The 20691-nt window shown below is 47.4% G+C and overlaps 2 protein-coding genes across 3 annotated transcripts in view; one reads left to right on the plus strand and one right to left on the minus strand.

The window, feature by feature from the left end:
- Window positions 1-755: 755 nt before the first annotated feature.
- The window catches only part of Thbd (thrombomodulin), a 322322-nt gene continuing 302386 nt past the window's right edge, over window positions 756-20691 (plus strand). For both annotated transcript variants that reach the window (XM_028756438.1, XM_028756431.1), the window contains exon 1: window positions 756-2701. In XM_028756438.1, the coding sequence (XP_028612271.1) occupies window positions 949-2679 (1731 nt within the window). In that variant the 5' untranslated portion in view covers window positions 756-948 and the 3' untranslated portion in view covers window positions 2680-2701. The remainder of the gene's footprint in view (window positions 2702-20691) is intronic.
- Sstr4 (somatostatin receptor 4) lies at window positions 11367-13259 on the minus strand. Its single transcript, XM_028756454.1, has one exon. The coding sequence runs from the start codon at window positions 13169-13171 to the stop codon at window positions 12014-12016; it is 1158 nt and encodes a 385-aa protein (XP_028612287.1). The 5' UTR covers window positions 13172-13259; the 3' UTR covers window positions 11367-12013.

Here is a 20691-nt window from a genome sequence, read left to right on the forward strand (position 1 = left end):
GAGGATTCTGCAGGAATCGGACTGGGTAAGGGGGCCATGATCTCCCATAAAACACTTGCACGACTTTCTCAAGCAACTAGAGATAGGGTCTGGCCTTGGCGATGCCTGCTCAGGAACAGGAGAGGAATGGAGAAAGGAGTGGCTTTGAGATTATTAGACCACTCCGTCTTCTTGCTGTCCTAGTATCGTTTCCCCGGCCTCCTCTAAGGTCATTTGGGACCTAACCCCCTGCTTGTCACTGCAGCCAGGCTTCCTGCGCTCCTGTCTTGGATCTGTCTAGCTAACCCTTCTCAGAGTCTTGCAGGTCCCAGACACACCCTCTACCGGACTCTTCCTTTCTTTTCCCTGCCCCACCAACCAGACCATCCTCCAAACTTTGGTAGCATCTATGGGGAAGTGTGTGTGTGTGTGTGTGTGTGTGTGTGTGGTGTGTGTTGTGTACGTGTGCGTTCGCGTGTGTGCGTGTGTAGAGGCTTAAAGACAGGCTACCCGCGGGCTATACCGGAGAGTCTGGGGCAGGAACTATCGACTCGCTGACACAGTTCTGTTCTGTGGTGGCGACTGCAGGCCACGCCCGAGGGCCTCCCAACGCCCAGACAGAGTTTAACTCCTCGCGCAGAGGTGATCCCAGGCTGGAGGGCGGGCACAAGGCGTCCGGAGAACCCAGTAATCCGAGAACGCAGCATCAGCCCTTCCCACCAGGCACTTCCTTCCCTTTCCCGAACGTCCAAAGAGGGAGGGCCGCGCATTTATAAACTGGAGCCTCAGCTGAGTGGCATGTCAGAGGCTGCCTCGCAGGAACTACGAGCCTAGGCTAGGAACGTCTAGGCTGCGACAGAGGCTACTGCTGTCACCACAGGCGTACAAATCCCTCTGCCGGGACTGGGTGCCTGCACTAGCGCAAAGCTAGTTTTCTCACGGAGCTTGTACGGTGCACCCCTGGACAGCATGCTTGGAGTTTTCCTTCTGGGTGTGCTGGCTCCAGCTGGCCTGGGGCTCTCTGCACTCGCCAAGCTGCAGCCCAAAGGCAGTCAATGCGTGGAACACGAGTGCTTCGCGCTTTTCCAGGGCCCCGTGACCTTCCTCGATGCCAGCCAGGCCTGCCAGCGCCTGCAAGGACATTTGATGACAGTGCGCTCCTCAGTGGCTGCAGATGTCATCTCCCTTCTGCTGAGCGACAGTAGTATGGACTCTCGGCCCTGGATCGGTTTACAGCTCCCTCAGGGCTGTGGCGACCCGGTGCATCTCGGGCCCCTGCGCGGCTTCCAGTGGGTTACTGGCGATAACCACACTAGCTACAGCAGGTGGGCGCGGCCCAACGACCAGTCAGCTCCACTCTGCGGCCCGCTTTGCGTCACGGTCTCGACAGCAACAGAAGCTGCACCCGGCGAGCCGGCCTGGGAAGAGAAACCGTGCGAGACCGAGACCCAGGGTTTCCTCTGCGAGTTTAACTTCACAGCTTCCTGTAGGCCTGTGACGGTGAATACTCGAGATCCTGAAGCTGCCCATATCTCTAGTACTTACAACACTCCGTTCGGGGTCAGTGGTGCGGATTTTCAGACGCTGCCGGTAGGCAGTTCCGCTGCGGTGGAGCCCCTCGGCTTGGAGCTGGTGTGCAGGGCCCCGCCCGGAACTTCAGAGGGACACTGGTCTCGGGAAGCCGCAGGAGCCTGGAACTGCAGCGTGGAGAATGGTGGCTGCGAGTACTTGTGCAACAGGAGCACGAATGAACCCAGATGCCTCTGCCCCAGCGACATGGACCTGCAGGCCGATGGACGTTCGTGCGCAAGACCTGTGGTTCAATCGTGCAACGAACTCTGCGAGCATTTTTGCGTCAGCAACGCTGATGTCCCAGGCTCTTACTCCTGTATGTGCGAGACAGGCTACCAGTTGGCAGCAGATGGACACCGGTGCGAGGACGTGGATGACTGTAAGCAGGGGCCCAATCCATGCCCGCAGCGCTGTGTTAACACCAAGGGCGGCTTCGAATGCTTCTGCTTCGATGGCTATGAGTTGGTGGATGGAGAGTGTGTTGAGCTCCTGGATCCGTGTTTCGGATCTAATTGCGAGTATCAGTGCCAGCCAGTGAGCTCCACCGAGTACCGTTGCATCTGTGCTGAGGGCTTCGCACCCAAGCCAGGTGAACCGCACAGGTGCGAATTGTTCTGCAATGAAACATCGTGCCCAGCTGACTGTGACCCTAACGTCCCTAGCTTTTGCCAGTGTCCTGAAGGCTTCATTCTGGACGAGGGTTCCATATGCACGGACATTGACGAGTGCAGTCAAGGGGAGTGCTTCAACAATGAATGTCGAAACCTTCCTGGCTCCTATGAGTGCATCTGTGGGCCTGACACAGCCCTTGCTGGCCAGATTAGCCAGGACTGCGATCCCATCCCTGTTAGGGAAGACACCGAGGACGATGGCTCTGGGGAGCCTCCAGTCAACCCGTCACCAGGCTCTCCTACAGGCCCCCCTTCTGCCAGGCCAGTGCACTCTGGCGTGCTCATTGGCATCTCCATTGCCAGCCTGTCTCTGGTGGTGGCGCTTTTGGCCCTTCTCTGTCACCTGCGCAAGAAGCAGGGCGCTGCTCGCGCGGAGCTGGAGTACAAGTGCGCATCTTCAGCCAAGGAGGTAGTGCTGCAGCACGTGAGGACTGATCGGACGCTGCAGAAGTTCTGAGGGATGTGCTCCAGAGACCCAGGTGGCCTTTGTCTTTCGGGACTCTGTACCTCTCCTCTCTTTCTCTCTCTTCAGCCTCCCAGCTGTGCTCTCTGACAACGTAAAAGCGGTCTGGCTGGTACAATAACCAGAGAAGAGCCCATACTCTCACTACAGGCGAGGGTAGGGAGGACTTAAAGCAGGAAAGCCCACTACTTTTTTTCTAAGTAGATACTGGACAACTGGGCGGAGGTGGCAAATACAGTGAAGATCCCAGAGTGTCCCAGTCCCTCACCTCGGGGTGCAGAATGTGTGAGTGCTGCTGATCTTTAGGCTTGGAGGCAAACCTTGACCCTATGGGCTGGAGATGACCCAGATATTTATTTATTTTTTTAAAAAAGGATTTAGTATTTTCTTCCCTTAAGTTTTCTTCTGTTTCTAAGTCTCCAGTACCACACCCTTTTCTCTGTCCCTCCATTCCTCCCCTCCCCCTTGCACCCTCCCTTTGTCATTCTCCTCCCCAAACCTTCCCTTTTCTCTAAACTCTTTTGTGAAACAGAAAAGAAACACTAAAAGCAGAAAATTTTCTTTTTCACTGGCTTTGGCAATTTAATCGGAAATTTCAGGTAACCAGAGCAAAGGAATTTTAACAAAAGTTAAAATGTTTCAGTTGAACACTAACTAGTTAAGAGTGATAGAATGTCACAGAAATTAAACTCAAGGAAGTAGGGTTTTGGAATTTTTGTTTGTTTGTTTGTTTGTTTGTTTCATCTTCGTTTTTGAAAGGGCAAGCCTGGGTTTTATGATTGTTGCGGTTGTTTTGATTCAGAATGACAAAAGAGGTAATTATGATTAAGATTTTTTAAATCCAGGCTCCTACAGTGTTATTAATTTTTGACAGTGTTGAAAATGTGCAGAGGATCCTTTGTCCAACCCTTTGACATTGGAGTAGAACATTGCCATCTTCAGACATATAGGGCCACATTCACAGCTATCCAAGGATGTATGTGGTCCTTAGCCTGGACATATCTCAGACTGACAGATGAAAGCATCTTCCAGTAAAGCTTGAGTTGTATGCTTTGTGCCTAGCTGACTCTCAACCGCGATTGCCACTTATAGTCCCAGAATAAAAGCAAAGTGTTGCTTAGGGAGACATGGGAACTTTGGAATGGAGTCTGGGGATGCCTAGATAGGGTTTTGTTTTAATGAGACTCTTGAACAATATCTTGTACTTCAGAGGGATCTTCTAACCCTGGCCACTGGCCTGTACACAAGAATTGGGACCTCCCTTGGGATCTGGCTAGAATTGCAAAATTCTAACCCCCCCACCCCCACCCCAGTGCTCCAGTTCATAAGAAGCTGCATTTTGACAACATCTACAGGGACATTTGTCCAGTCATTTCAGGACAACTGGTCTAAAGAGTTTCCAACTTCTGGAGAACATTTAAATGTTAGTTAATAATAAGTTGCAGGCCATGTTAAGGCCATTTATTATCAAGAAACTGAGGAATTTTCTCTGCATAGCTTTGCTTTCTGGATAAAATAAGATGACCAGGTACACACCTCTAGATATTGCCACACAGAGTCCAGAAGGGTTTTGTTTTAAGTAAGCTAGGAATGAGTTCATATGTCAGTGTAAGGAACAAATGTATTATATGTGTATCTTTTGTAAAGAAAGGTTTTTCTTTACTATTTTGTAAGCTCATCATATTTGTACATATTTATTTATTGGAGTTTAGCTAGAACACAAGCAAAGCCTTTGCTTATGATGTCACATGTACAAAATAAATGGATTACAATGTGTTGATAGATGTCTCATCTCCTTCCTTTCTCTCCTCCAAATCCCTTCATTTCTAAACCTTATTTTACACACACAAACAATGCTAACTCATGAAGATACATTACAGGCTGGCCTGCACCTTACCACCTGCTAGCAACACAATCTCTGACTTTATCTTCCAAGAGGAAGTTATTTTCCATGTAACAAGAGATTATGCTATCTTTGTATGCACGGATAATTTTGTATGTGTATGACCAACCATAGCAACTTTATGCAGGAGGCCTCACGTCTTTGTTTTCAGACACACTCTAGGGCCTGAGGGGGTCTTTGGCCTCCGGGCTGAGGGTCATTCTGTGTGTGCTTCAGTATTGCCTGTTATCTGACATATAAAACTCAAGTTGTCGTGAGAGGTCTATGGGTTGAATTTATAAATTATTTCTGAATGCTAAAGTGTCATTTCAAGTGATGTGAAACCATCATCATTTCTGCTGGCAATAATGAGCATTACTGTCTTTGTGACACTGAGCTCTTGGGCCTCTTTTTTGTAGAATGGTTAAGCTGTCTGAATTTTATATGTTGTAATATGAAAATTTGCATGAGGCAAACATGAGAAAAGACAGTTAAATAAGACAATCAGATAATTTTAGACATTCAGGTATTGTGGAGATTCTCAGTGTTGGCATGAACCTATGTGTGGAAGACATAGGTGTGTGTGTGTGTGTGTGTGTGTGTATGTGTTGGGGATATGGCTGCATGCTTGTATATTCACCCCTGGAGGCACCTGCAGATCTTCAAAAGTCAGTAGCAGATGTCTTCCTAAATTGCTTCTCCATTTTATTCTATTTATTTATCTTATCTTATTTTATTTTAATTTATTGAAACAGGATCTCTCATTAAATCTGGATCTCACTGTCTTCAGGTAGATGAGCCCCCCTGGCTCTGCCTATCTAGCTCCCTTACGTCTTAGCACTGAGATCGCAGGTGAATATCACTATGTCAGGCTTTTATGTGGGATTGGGGGAATCTTAATTCAGGTCCTCACACTTGTGCAACAAGGATCTTTGTCTTGACCCCACTGATGGAGATTTCATCATGCATCCTAGTGATCTGTGAGAAGCAAGGTGAACCCAAGTGGGTGGTTCTGAGAGTCCAGAGGAAGGGAGAGTATCCTTAGCATTGCAGTTGTTTTATCAGGTGCATGCTGGGATTAGAAATCATTGAGAAAGAGAACAGAAACTTCTAGACTATTTACATATTCCTAAAAAAGAAAACTTCAGTTTGTTCTGTTAGCAGCCAGCAGAGATAACATGAGCTGGGACTATCAAAGACATCTTGATCTGGCCCCAGCCTGATTCTTGGGTTTACATTACCATAGGTACCCTCTAATGTTTGGACGGGAGCCAGCAGTGCTACCTCGATGTGGTTGCACGAGGAATAAAAAGATGAGCAAGCAGTTTCTGGCCCACAGAACATGCTTAATAACTGTTAGCCTGCGAGACACTACATTAATAGATGCTAATATGAGTAAGAAAAGGTTAGAGTGGAATGGAGAACATCATGGAAGCAGATTCAAGCCAGTGCAAGGATGACCTTTAAGGGTGTATAGCTACTTTGCAAGGGTGCTGTCGGCCCTGAGGGAACTGTGGGAGTGGAATTTGAGGTGCTAGTTACAGTTTAAAGGAGGGAGATGTTTGCAGGGCAAGAGTGACCCTGCAGGACCTGGGAAATCCAAGCTTCACCAGATCCAGCCCACTGTCTACTTATAAGTGTCATCAATGGGGTGGGGTTACTTATAAGTGTCATCAATGGGGTGGGGTTACAGTGATCTCTGTACATCTGTTGTTCCAAAGACATCACAGAGAGGAGAGGACACACTTTCAAATGACTAAAGGAGAAACTGGCTCCAGTCCAGAGAGTTCAGGCCTCATGTGTGTGTGACACTGTGAGTAATCCTTTGCTGTGGACAAAGCCAGAATCCCTAACGATGTTCCTGTTCTTGGGCTAACTGTGGTGACATTGCAATATCAGTAAAACTGAATTTACAAACAACATAGGCTCTGTGAGGGTGGTACCCAGAAACATCTCCTGACCTTTGCCTGTAGTACATAGAATGACACAGGCCACACCCAGATCTGCTTCCTACCCCCGCCCCCAGAATAATGAATGCCTGGCTCAGCACTACCTTTTTGCTTCAAGTGGGTCCTTCCTTCTTTTTCTCTTGGTCAGCAGGTTCAGACATAAGCAAACAATTGATTTCCTCACTCACAAAAAACTAAATATTGTTTTAACATTATATTCTAACAGAATCAAAATCCTTTTTCAGCCTGTTTTGAAAGTATGATTGCAAAACACAAAAGAGGCGGTGGAGTCTGTTCCCTCAAGTCATGCCTACTTGAAATGGGATAGGGGCAGGCAGCCGAGGGTTTCAGGAATCTTGGGAAAAGCATCAGAACTCAAAGTTGGGCCTTGTGATAACTGTTCCACGTAGACCATAGGCTGGGAACTTCCGTCTTTAAACCTCACCGCAAAGGAAATCTGTTGTGATAGGAGGTTATAGGGTAGTGGTAGAACCCTGTCACTTGTCTGCATTTCCACTGGCAGCCTCATGTCACCAGCATGGCCTTGGCTTCTACCTCTCAGGTCTCAACTATTAGAACACTTGGCTGGTGGAGCAAGGTAAGCTTTTTGTTCAGAGAGACAGAGACACAAACACATAGACACAGACAGACAGATAGACAGACAGACAGACAGACAGACAGACAGACACAGAGAGAGAGACAGAGAGACTGAGAGAGATGGGGGAGGGGAGTTCAGTGGCCACTCTCATTCCACTCCCTCGTCACTCTGGCTCTGCTTGGGTTTAGTTACCTTGAGCACAAGACATCACCTTTCACAGATCCAGGCACTCACTCTCATAACGGTGGCCCACTTATATTAGACGATACAGGAACCCAATGAGCACCCATTGTGGCTTTCAAGTTCTTGTGTCCCAGAACAAGAAACTTGGCAGGAACACACAAACAAGGTATAAGCTGAAAGAGTTTATTAAGGAAGAAAGTACTTCCAGGGGAGGAAATGGGCTAGAGATGGGAGAAAGGTCAGTAGCTTACTGGTGCCCACATTGTCTCATAGACAGGAACATTGATTGAGAGAAGGATCTTTTTTTTTTAAATTCCACAGGGTGTGTTTGTTACAACCTCAGCTTTGGTGGGAAGGGGTTACATCTCCTCAGTTAGCTAGTTTCTTTCACATGCTAATTTTGACTTCAGTCTCTGGCCTACCCTCCTGAGAGTTGGAAGGGTGACATACAAGGTGTACACCACAAACATCGAAGATTCTTTGCAGATGTTTAACTGCCATAAGTATTTCTCCCTTCCCCCAACCCCCCTTAAAGATGGTTCTGCAGAAATCCAGCACTGACACCAGAAGAACCTGAAGTTGGCTCAGATGGGCTAGAGGGGGATGCAGCTTTCCTGACCTTCTAAAGCCCAGGAAGCCACTTAAATAAGTTTAAACAGAGGGAAACAAACCCAGTGCAATTGTCTTCATGCCAGCAGTTAGCAGGCAGTGGCAGACTGCAGCAAAGGCAGAGTCTAGAGGAATATCCTCACTGTTCTTCCAGGAAGAAAGCATGGGTTCCTGGCCTGGAAGGAAGCCACACTCCTCCAATATTCCATGTTCGGTGTTCAAAAGGTTACAAAGTCCATAGGGAATTCACAACTTTGCCCAGGAACTTTTTTAAAGTCCCAGTTTGTTCAGGAGGCTCCTGAAGTCCAAAACACTCGCTCCAAGTTTAGGACTAAAGGGCAGGTAGCAGTTGTTTGGGTCTCTCCACTGAGTTCTCCTTGATAGTGGGAGGAATCCAGAACTAGCATAACAGGAGCAGCCCCTAAAGATTTAGGAAAAGCCTCACTATAATTCTGCTTCCTGTCTTCCCTGTGGTCCACCTCTCCAGGCTCCAGATCACAAAGAAAGTGATGAGGACAGAAACAGGGTCTCTCTCTACTGGGGTGTCAACTTCAGAATTTTAACTGCATCAGAGAACTGCATATGTGCAAAGGGTGAATTTTTATCATGTGCAAATGATGCTTTCATCAAAATAGACGAAGAGATGTCACTGCCTGCACAAAATGACTAAAGAAAAGCCAATTTGAATAATAACACACAGAGAAGCCTCCACACCACCCTAGTCTCTCGTCCTCGGTGGGTGTCCCAGGAACACATGCTGTAAGAGCAGGGCTGATTCTATTGTATTAGCTCATGGGGGCAAGAGTCCTTCTTTGAATAGTGTGTGTGTGTATCTGTGTGTCCATTCATGTGTGAATGCATGCATATGCATGTGTGTAAGTGTGTAAGTGTGTGTGTGCCTGCTCATATGTGAGTACATGCACATGTTTTTCTGGAACTAAAAGCCAGGGCCTTGCACATGCAAACACTCTACTATTAAGCTGCATCTCCAGCCATGGTATGATTATTTTAGCTTAGAATTGAATTCCACTTTTGTTTGTAGGGTTATTTAATTAATAGCCATCTTTGGCAATTCTTTCCAAGTTCCATACTGTACAGACCCACCATGTTGTCTGAAAGCTGGTTGAATCACTGAAAGAAACTCTCAGTACCCTGTCACTGAATACACACACATCCCAGCACATGGGCATGGTGCTGACTAACACAGTAGAGTTGTCTCAGCAGACACAGCTTCAGGATTATGACATCTGTGCTCACAGAATTTAAGGTCGTACTGTCATGTTCTTACAATAAGAGAGTGAGAAGAGGGGGTGATTCACCACTTACAACCTATCAGACAAGTGTTTCAAGGTCCAGATTTTCTGCGTTCACGTCCAGACATAACAGAAGAGCTAGGAACTCAAACCTTCCATGTATACATATATTAAGAGTGGGCAAATCAGGATGTAAAGTGGGTAAATAAGTTAATTAATGGAGAAAAAAAAAAGAGTGGGAAACAGAGGTGGGAGAGCTGAAATTCCTGCTCATGGGCTAGCTAAAGTTGATGTCTTCTGTTATCATTGGTGAATTCATCTTGAAGCTATTGGCTCTTCAGCCATGATTAATCCCTGTTAAATGCCTGCATTTTGTTTTAAATGGAATTTTTCTTTTTCCAAGCAAACAAGCATGTCTTGGGGCCTGGGTGAGTCATTAGAAGGCCAAAAACAAAAACTCCAGACCCACTCAAACTAGGAGAGAAGCCTAATACTGTTGTCTACTGCAACCATTGCTAAGGCCGAAAGTTTCCACTATGTGATCCTTGCAGTGAAGTTCAAGCCTATTTATCAGGTATCTACTCTGCCAGGCCCCAGGGACAAAGAAACAATTCAATTAAAAAAAATCCTGCAAGAAATCACTGTTACAGACATAAGACCTACAGATGTAAACGTGACTTTTTCTGGATGCCCAGGATGACTGTGGGAAGTAATGACGAGTTAGGGATGGTCTGTGCATGCATGTGAACATGTGTGCATTCATGCTAGTGGAAACAAAGAGGTCAGAACTCTCTTTAGAGATTTCCAACACATAGCCATGGCCTTGGATACAGAAGAGACCTCGCTATGCAGTTCTCTCAGCGGTAAGTCAAGATCAGCTGAGTAGCAGACCCTGATGCCTTCCACGTACTTCCACATCACCCGTGAGATATCTACAGTTGACACCAATTGTCACTATCAGGCTACCTATCTGGCTGACCATTTCAGAAGGCAAGAATCCAACAGGTACATGTCTACACACTTGACATAGGCCTTTCTCTTTTCTACCATTAGTGAGGAAGTTGGCATCTTCGGTCTTAGCTGGTAAGAGTCTCCATGTGAGACTGAGGATATAGCTCAGAGTGCCTGCCTAGCCACCACGAGGCTTTGAGTTCTATCCCTAACACTGAATGTGCATGGTGCTGCACAATCTAATCCCAACACTCAGGAAGTAGAGGTAGGAGGATCGGAAGTTCAAGTTCATCCTTGGCTACCGCGTAGGGAATTGATGGCTAGCTGTTGTTGCCTGAGATCTTGTCTCAACAGCAACAAATCAACAATAGCAAAAACAACAACAAAAGACCACTGGATTAACTAAAGAGTCCCCAAACTACAAAGACCAGTTGATTTTTCCTGGCAAAAATTCTGAAGACCTGGCCTGAGTGGCTGGCTTGGGTTATAAAGGCATTTGTGCCTGGGACCAGAATTCAGCCTTTTTGTCCATTTCCCACATACCAGGCAGCTGCTACTGTCATACAAGTCATGGCTCTGGGCAAGCAGCCCAGAAAAGGACACCTCCTGCATCTTCCAGGCTTTCAGAGATGCACTGTAATCCACAGGGTGGGAGGGCATTCCCTCAGACCCCATTCTGCCTCTTGGTCCAGTCTGGATCCCCATTAACCTACCAGCAGCTAGAACTCATGCTGGCTGCCCTAGAAGACACAGAGCTATGTTTCCCAGGATGATAGGATCCAGGTGTTTTCTTTTAAAGGACACTCTCCCCTTCAGGCAGCTGTGGGACCTGCCCAGCTGACTACTCTGAGCTTTCTCCTGCCCCTCTTGGTTTATTGTTCTAGTGCCACCAGCGATGGCTCAGTAGAACTCAGCAGGATTTTTTTTTTTTGCTGTACTTATCTGGGCTGTGATCAGCCACTTCTTACCCGCATGCTGCATATGCTGGGCTCCCTCCACTGCTTTAGCAGAAGTAAAGCTCTGACAGGCTCTGAATCTTCCTCAGGGGAAATATATCTGGAGCTGTGGTTAACTTAAAAGGCACAGGAATGACTTTTCACTGTGGTCATCATCTGATGTCAAAACAGAGTCCGTTTCCCCTCTACCTAGTTCTCTGGTCTTTTCCTGACACCTTCTGCTTTAATGGGGTTTCATATTCCTGCAACCAGGGAAAGGGGTGGGAAAAACATTGCAGCTGATGAGATTTTAAACCTTACTGCCTTATAACTCCTGATCAGAAGTTTTATGCTTTGCAAAAATGCCCCTCATCATGCTTCTTTAAGCCTTTCACCTTTGCAGGAATTCTGCTACTGGCCCCTTGACAACCGGGAAACACTTGTATGGTGATAAAGCAAGCGCCCTCCTCTGTTACATAGACATTTCACTTAGCAACGAGAGAGTCAGACAGACACGGGGTGGGGGGGCGGTGGAGAGAGACACTTGGCGGTATCGTTATCTTCTCTCCTGTCTCACCATATACGCTACGCTACCATACAGCAAAGAGCCTACGAAAAGCACAGGCTCTGCCTCCCTCACCCTCCCAGGGCTCTTCCAAGCAGTCACTGTCACAAGTTACAAAAGGGTAGACATCCCTTTCTAACCACCACCTGCTTCCCACCTCTTGAAAAATTGTCAGAGGCCCAGGAATGGATAGTACTCTAGCCTGAATCCCAGAGAAGTCCTACCCCCATGGAGGTGTCCTTGGAGCCAGTCCTAGGAGAGGGAGGGACTAGCAGGAGTCCTGAGGCTCCTGGGGACAGCACACAAGCTGCTGAAAGGGCCTGGCTAAGTGAAAACAGGAAGTTGTTCTTGAAGTTGCTGGCAGACCTGCTTGCAGGTGAGCTGAGGGAGGGTGAAATGGTTTTCAGAAAGTAGTGGTCTTGGTGAAAGGGACTTGCTTGCAGCCAGGTTCTGCTTGCATGGGCTCCTGCTGGCAGGGCAGTGGAGGGCATATGCATCCTGCGCCCCCTCTGCTTTTGAGAGCAGTGGCATAGTAGTCCAGGGGCTCTTCCTCAGCTCCCCCAGTTGTTTCCAGGAGACAGCAGCGCAGGCACAAAACTCGCTGGAAAGAGCGCCGGAAGTTGTCAGAGAGGAAGCCATAGAGAATGGGGTTGGCACAGCTGTTGGCATAGCTCAGGATGAGGGACACATGGTTGACAGTGGCATCGAGGCTGGTGACAAACAGGTTCAGAAGCTGCACCACATAAAACGGCATCCAGCATAGCACAAAGACGGTCACCACCATTAGCACGAGCCTAGTGATCTTCTTTTCTGAACGTCTCCGTTGTTGCCAGCCAGCCCGCAGGGCCACAGCACGCATCTTGCCCACAATAAGCAGGTAGCATAATCCAATGGCCAGTACCGGGAGTAGAAAGCCCAACAAAAAAGTATAGATCACAAAAACCGCAGACCAGGCCGGGTGAGGCCAGTGCAGGTTGCAAGCCACGGCCTCACCCCCACGAGCCGGCCTGGTGTCAGCGAAGACTGCAATGGGCAGGGTGACCAGCAAGGATGCTAACCACACTCCCAAGTTGATTAGCTTGGCCACGCTGGGCCGCCGGTAGGTGGCGGCGCGCAGGGGGTGCACGACAGCCACATAGCGGTCCACGCTGAGCACAGTGAGGCAGAAGACACTGGTGAACATGTTCAGGCCGTCCACGCTAAGCACTGCGCGGCACAGCACCGCCCCGAACGGCCAGTGGCGCAGGGCAGCCGCGGAAGCCACGAATGGCACGCTGAGCATGAAGAGCTCATCGGCGACGGCCAAGTTGAGCAGGTAGATGTTGGTGGCTGTCTTCATCTTGGCATAGCGTAGGATCACGAAGATGACCAGGGCGTTTCCCACCAGGCCTACCAGACACACGAGCGCATAGATGCACTGGATAGTGACCATGCCCGCTGTCCCTGTGCCGTCGGACCGCAGCGCATCCTCCTCCTCCTTGTCCGGAGCCCAACTGGCGTTGATCCCAGGGGTCCAGGTGGTGTCCTCGACCCCCGGGGACAGAGTTGCGGGTGCGTTCATGCTTCGGGGTGCCCACCCCGGGCAGCGTAATGCGGTGGAGAGCAGCCGAGCGCTGAGCCAAGGACCAAGAAGCGGGCTGGGGTCGCGCGCACACGCTCAGCTCAGCCGCTCCGCCTAAGAAGTGCGCGGGGGCCCAGGAGCACCCGCCAATCCCTGCGCTGCAGCGCGCCCCTCGGCCGCGGGAGCTCTATTCTCCCGGCGCGCGCCCTTCCCTCCGCGCGCCCAGCCTCAGGTGCCTTCTCCAGAAGACCTATCCTGGGCTCTTCTTACCTGCACTACTTCTGTCATGCTGCCAGCTTCGCCGGACTATCAGAAACTTTACTTGGACATCGGTCCTACCGTGTGCCGCTAGATCACGCCTCCCTCAGTCCTTCAGATCCTCTCCCTTTAGGATCTTGGTTCTATCCGACTCGCTCACCACCTGCAGCTTTCTGGGTATTGAAGTATCTGGATGGTCCCAGATTACTCCAAGCACTCAAGCACGAAGAGCCATCATCCCAACAGCTGACATCCCTTCCCGGCTCTTTCAAAGCCCAGGAAGGAAAACTGAAGGTCCCTATGAACATTTCTGTGGATTCCAGGTCCATAAGAGGCCAGAGGTGGAGGTGGGGCTCTGGGATGTGTGTCTTGGATCACTCCCTCCCTGCCCCCTCTTTCTCTTTCTCTCTCTCTCTCCCTCTCTCCATCCCTGCCTGCCCACACTCTCTCACCCTAAATACTGCCCCCCCCGAATCTTTTAAGTTGAATCTGCCTGGAATTAAGGTCTTCAGGAAATGGATTGGTATTCAGAGAACTAGAGATACTCTCAACCCCAAAGATAACTAACCTCAGGCAAGTGAGCTGGCTCAGGGATAAAGTGCTTGCTCCTAAGTCTGAAGACCTGAATTTTATCTCTATGATCCACAAGAAGAGAAATTTGACCTCCACTTCTCACTGTGGCATGCATGCATCTGCCTCCCATCATATAGTGGCTAGTGGTGGCACATATTTTTAATCCTGGCATTTGGGAGGGAGAGGTCAGCCTGGTCTACAGAGTGAGTTCCAAGATAGCCAGGGCTACGCAGAGAAACCCTGTCTCGAAAAAAACAAAACAAAACAAAGCCAAAAAAATAAAGAAAGAAGGAAAAGAAAAGAAAAAGAAAGAAAAAGAAAAAAGAAAGCTAATCCCCGCCTCCCAGGTTCTTAGAGTAAGTGGAATCCAGTTAAGGAGAGACCTGGTAACTCCCACCTGGCACTCATCCATGGACGTGTCCTGCCTCATAAAGAAAGATGGCTTTTCAGCCTGTGTCATCCCTGCTTCCAAACTCTAGAGCAATCTCACTGCTAGCCGATCAGGAGGGAATCCTCCACTTCAGCCCCAGTTAAGCTGCTAAAGCAGGGTCTCAGGGGAGAGCTGACCCTAGAGAGCATGACACTGGTTATCTAATCTCCATGGGTCAGGATGTAAAGTGACACCCTGGCTGCATGGGGAATAGGGAGCTGAGACAGTTGTCCAGGGAGTGGGATCAAATGCTTCAGGACCCTTGGAGATGATGGTTTACCCATAGTGGAAGGGCTAGAGGCCATCACTGCTATCCATCTAGGCTTGGGCTAGAGGCAAAAATGTAGTTTGTCCTGGGCAACAGAAGAGGTGGCCTCCATCTTTGTCTCTGGCTTTACTCAACCAAATGGATCGATATGTGGCCATACAGGTCCCCACTCCTTTTGTGGTCACTCCTTAAATGTGCCTGCTTTTTCCTTTGGTCCTATTCCTATCAATGTGGGAGGGACCTGGACCCTTAGAAAGAAGAAAAGCAGAACAAATATGTAGGGGAAGGAGGTGTACAGTGCTTTCTGTATAACTCTGGACTCTGGAGAGACTCTTAAATGACTGTTCCACAGATTACCTCTATTTCCAGGTCAAGCGTGTTGGCTGGCTGTCCCCCCTCCCTGGACTCACCTCCTCGGCTGTCCCCTCATCTACTGAACATTCAGCACTCTCTCTTCCTGGAAAAGTCTTTCCTGTAGTTCTCCAGTGAGCTTTTGGAATCTTCCTAGTTCTTCCTCAAAAGTTTCTTCCTTGTACTTCCTGCCCCCACACTCTTTGCCTTGGGCTTGGAACATGGGTAATGAGTGACTGGGACTGGTGGGGCCGTCTTGTCTTGTAAAAGTTACTTCATTGAAGCGGTATTTAGTTGATGCCAGGAGGCCCTGCCCACAGTAAAGCACTGTTGCAAAGGTCACATCTCTTGTGGCTGTGCAACAGGAAGTTGGGAAATCTGAATTTTGTTGTGGTTTGACTATCACATGTCTCCTATAGGCTGTGACCCCTTGATGGTGACACTATGTTGCAGAATAGAAACGTTGGGGGGCAGAGCCTAGTTGAGAAAAGTAGGTCTCTTGGGGACATGTCTTTCATTAAAAACATCATTATTTTAAGTTTATAAGTGTTTAATCTGTGCATATGTCTGAGGTACATGCTTGCCTGGTGCCTTGCAGAAGCCAGACAGAGTGTTAGATCCTGAGGAACTGGAATTACACATGGCTGTGAGCTGCCATGTGGACGCTGAGGATAGAGTCATGGACTTCTGTAAGAGTAGCCAATGCTCTTAACCAGTGAGCCATCTTTGTAGCCCAGGTGGTAGTGGTGGTGGCGGTGATGGTGGTGTGGTGTGTGTCTGTATTTTTAAAGATCATAATTGGATCTTGTCTTTCCCTGTCCCTTTGTTTCCTGTCTGCCAGATGCTATGGAATTTTGCCTCAGCACAGAACTATGGACTAAAATTTCTCAAAGCAAGGCAAAATAAATCTCTCCCAATGTACCTTGTTTATGGCAGTCATTTGGTGATAGCGACATGATAAACGGACCAGAGGTCTGCTGTGGCTTTTGTTCCTTAAAGTCTAGAAACAGATCCCAAAGCTGAAGTTTTGATTTTGCTGATGATACTGGGTGAGAGGTGAAGCCTGTTCAAATTCTGGGTATTTCTAGAACATATATGACATTATATTCCCCCAAGCCCTTGCTTCATTGCACCAGTGAATGATCTTGGACAAGTCATCCAGTTTGAGTCACCACACACACTTCTCTGTAAACGGGCATCACTCTATCCCTTTCCTGAGTATGCTGTTGTGTGTTCCAAGAAAGTTGATATACTTGAAGCTGTTAGAATACCCTCTGGAGAATACCTACCATGTGGGCATGGTGGCACATACCTGTAGTTCCAACATTTTGAGGTAGAGGCAGGAATATCTAGAGTTCAAGGTCAACCTGTATTACATAGTAACTTCAAAACCAACCTGGATACCTGAGGTGCTGTATCCTAAGCAACAACATAAAAGAACCATTACAACATAAAAGGCATCTGACACCGAGGAAGTCCATGCATTCAATATTATCATTATCATTGGCATGTGGTAGTTTAGCACACTGGACATTGTGTTAGTAAGCTTTTTGTTACTACAACAAATGCACCAGACAAACAGGTTTTTGTTGTTTTGTTTTTTGTTTTTGTTTTTTTTGAGAAACATGGTTCATATTGAAATTTCCATCACATTAATTGAGTACCTGGAAGAGGTATTGGCTAACTTGTTACTCTACCAGGAAAGGAGGCCTAGGGGAACATTCATGCTGAGAAGCAAGAGAGAGGTGGGTTTGGGGGCTCTTCTGCTTCAGGAAGAGAAAAGGCTGCCTGCAGGCATATGGGGCCTCAAGCTGCTCTGAGTGTCCAGACCCAGAGATGAGATAGGGAAAAGAGGGTATCACTTCCTACCAAGCTTCTTAGAATTGATGGAGTGCCTTGTCTTCCCTCCCCATCCTTCTAATGTGGTTCTTTGGTAGGAAGAACTGAAGGCTGGAGATGTCCCAGAAGCCTCAATCCATAGTCCAGGGATACGTTAGAGACTCCTCTTTCAGACAAGAGTACCCATGGGAAGGCTTGGCCTGCTCCTGATAGCTGCTTCTGATGAACAAAATGGTCTGAAGTACTTTCATCATCTCAAATTTGCTGTCAGCAGCTCTGCAGCTGCTCAGGTCAAGAACCTGGCTTACCCAGCACCAAGTGCCTGGTATCCTCAGAAGAGATTCACAGGCTCCCTCACCACCAGGTGGAGAAAGTGCCTTCCAGTGTCACTGGAACTGCAGAGATGTCCTGGAGAGCAGAATCACAGGGACCCTCCGTAGACCCAGTGCTCACACTAAGTGCCCTTTCCAGCCTCTTGTAAGCATCCCCAACTCCAAACGTGACATCTACAATGCTTGCTCTAAAACCTAAAACTTTTAAATGGTGGCATAACAGAAGTAGTGAATTTCATAGCATGAGACTGTTTTAAGCACAAAATTAATTTTAAAATAGCATAACATTATCTCCAAGATACGTGTATGAGATATATTTGAAGCAAGTAAGTTTTACATTTAGGTTTGTGTCCTATCTCATTATGTACATGCAAATATTCCCAAATTTGAGAAATATCCAGCTTTGAAAAAGCATCATGGACAAAAGATAGCAGGCTTCAGCTTTCTGACTTCTTTCTGAAATCTTAGACAATAAAATGTTCTGGGACATGAGGCTTGCAACAAGGGTCTATGGATTCTGCCATCACCCTTGTAGACCAGGCTGTAGCCTCTCACATGACAGTGACAGTGGAGCTTGCAAATCCTGCTTGGTAGCAGCCTGGCCTCACAGCTGCTTACAAAGAGCAGGATAGTGGCAGGCAGAAGCAGGGGTCTTGGTTCTGAACACCCTTATGGTAAATAAGGGTGAGCTTGAAGGCCTCTTGTGATATTATTGCTGTTTTTAACAATTCCTTACTGTGTAGCCCAGGCTAGCCTCAAACTCATAATGCTCCTGTCAGAGCCTCTTGAGTTTTAAGATTACAAATATGGGCTACCACATCCACCAGAGCAATGGCTCTCAGAGAGTGGTCCTGTGCCAGCCCATTCATATCCCATTCACATTGCCATCCTCATCCTGTGGCATAAAGTGTCAAGTATATCCCTCCATTGGTTTCACCAAGGAACGTTGCCAAGGCTCAAATCTGAGAATGCTAAGCTGGGTACATGACTGAAATCCCAGCACTCAGCAGGCTGAGATAGGAAGATTGGCAAAAGCTGGAGGCCAGATTGGGCCACATTGTGAGATTTTTGTCTCAAGAACACCAACCAACCAACAAACAAAAATGAAACCCAAATGTTCTACTCAAATCTTTGGGGCTGTTTCACCTCCAACTGGAGGTGAGCATCACAGAGAACATCTCCACAAATTCATATGAAGGCTCTGAATCACCATGTACCATGTGCTATAAGCACTGAGGTGTGAATGTCAAATACTAAAGTTCTCTTCCAGATACCCATAGGATTCAGGACATAGGTAACAAACAAACAAACAAACAAACAAGAAAACAATGACTGTAAGTATCTCAGACTTAAAAAATATTGGTTATATGATGAAATGTTAATGTTTTGAATACAGAAGTAAATAAGTTGCATTGTATAGTAATCTTACCTGTTTATCTTTTGTTTGAAGGTTTGTTTTACTTTTAATTATGTCCTCTCCCTCTCTCTCTCTCTCTCTCTCTCTCTCTCTCTCTCTCTCTCTCTCTTTCTCTCTCTCTCTTTGTGGGGGATGGACATGGGCACATGAATTTCCAAAGAAAGACAGAAGAGGGTATCAGGTTCCCTGTAGTTGGAATTATGATTGGATATGAACTGCCCAATGAGGGTGCTGGGAATGGAATCAGGGTCCTCTGCTATAGTGATACTCATTCTTAATCACTGACACATCTCTTTGGCACCTCTTTAACTTTTCATGATGTAGCTACTAGGAGTTGACATTCCAATAGTGTTGGGAACTGCTTTTCATATTCTAGATTCATAGACTGTTTCTACTCCTACTGCAATTTTGCACTGACTCATATAAACATGGTAGCTGAGAGCCCTAGGCAACATTTTGAATTTAAATGAGAGTTGGAAAACACTTACTCCCCAGAATTTTGGGCTATATTCTTCTTGCTCCATCAGAAACATATGCCTGTGGCTAAGGTGCCAGGCAGGTCCACAATGCACCCTGCTCCTGATGAGGGCAGCAAGGACCTGGAGGTTTAGAGTTAAGCTTTTACTGTTTACAGATGTTCTGTTACAGCACCAGCCTAAATACTCATCGACAACTCAGTGGACAGAGAAAACACAATCTACATGTACTGTGAAGTTTTCCTCAACCGTAAAGAGGGAGATCGTGAATTGCAGAAAAAGAAGTCGAACCAAAGATCACTGTGAAAACTGAATAAGCCAGGCTCAGAAAGACAAATACTATGTCTTTTCTATTTTATGTGGAATCTATACATTAAAAGAAAGACATGAATATAGTGGAGGCAGTATTTGAGAAGAATAAGGGGACCAGTTTGCTGAGGGAGGAGCAAGAACAGATTATAAAGGGGTGTTATGATTAAAGTACATTACAGACATGTATGAAGATGAAGCAGTGAGACCCACTCTTCTGTACATTTACTACTACCCAAACCTAGAAGACATTAGACTCTGGGTCCCCTCTTGCATCTCCCAAATCCTGCTGCTTCCTTTTTCTTGTGGGTAGATCTTCCCTGTTTTTAATATGGCAATTTACATATGTGTATTCTCACACTGGCTTCCTTCCTGGGACCCAGGATTGATTGCAGGGTAGGCATGGGGTCCAACTCTGACCAAGGTGGTAAGTGGGCCATCTGTAGGGGGAACTGCCAGGAAATGTTTGGCCTTTCTCTCACAGAGCTATGCTGCACGGAGTTGCTGTAGCTGTCTGGAACTGGGACCACTGAGATGGCCAGTGTGCTGAGGATTAGAGAGGAACTAGAGGGCTCGATAACAGTGAGACCTGAAAAATATCCAACTGGGCTGGTGCCATGGACTTCTGCTTGTGGAAACCATGGCCATTCTCATTTTACTGTGTTTAGTTTTTCTTTTGTTTGCATGAAGGCTAAAGCTCTCTGGCCCATCACTGACCTCTTCAAGCCCCTGTTTTCTCATCCTAAGAGTCCTGGAATTCTTATCTTGTCAAATGATAATAATGGTAGAAGACCCTTCTGACACACTGTGTGGTCCACCCTGTTTACAAGAGGCGACTCACCTAGTACCACAAAATGCTCAGCACCAAACTCAGAACCTGTATCATCTCAAACTCAGAGTCTCCTGCTCGGACTGTGGATTCAGAGGGATGCTGTACTCTTAGATCTTCCCAGGAAATGTCTGTGTGTTCTGGGGGTTGGGGTACCCTTTCCCATCCTCCTCCCACAGCTCCAGGAAGAAAATCACAGGGATGTGTGAAGAGTGATTTCAGCACTATGTGAGTTTTGGACATTCAGATTCTCTCACAATCAGATGATGTCAGAGGCAGTGCGTGGAACTTGCTTCCTTTCCAGTGTTCAGGATGCAATGATCATGTTAAAAATAGATTCAGCAAAGTTTCTGTAGTTCTGGAAGCTGGGGGAACTCATCAGTAGGAGTTTTACTTTGCTAGTATCTAACCCTGCCATTCTCTCTGCCTGGTTTAGCA

This window comes from Grammomys surdaster, unplaced genomic scaffold (genome assembly GCF_004785775.1).
Source record: "Grammomys surdaster isolate TR1022 unplaced genomic scaffold, NIH_TR_1.0 129, whole genome shotgun sequence".
NCBI lineage: Eukaryota > Metazoa > Chordata > Mammalia > Rodentia > Muridae > Grammomys > Grammomys surdaster.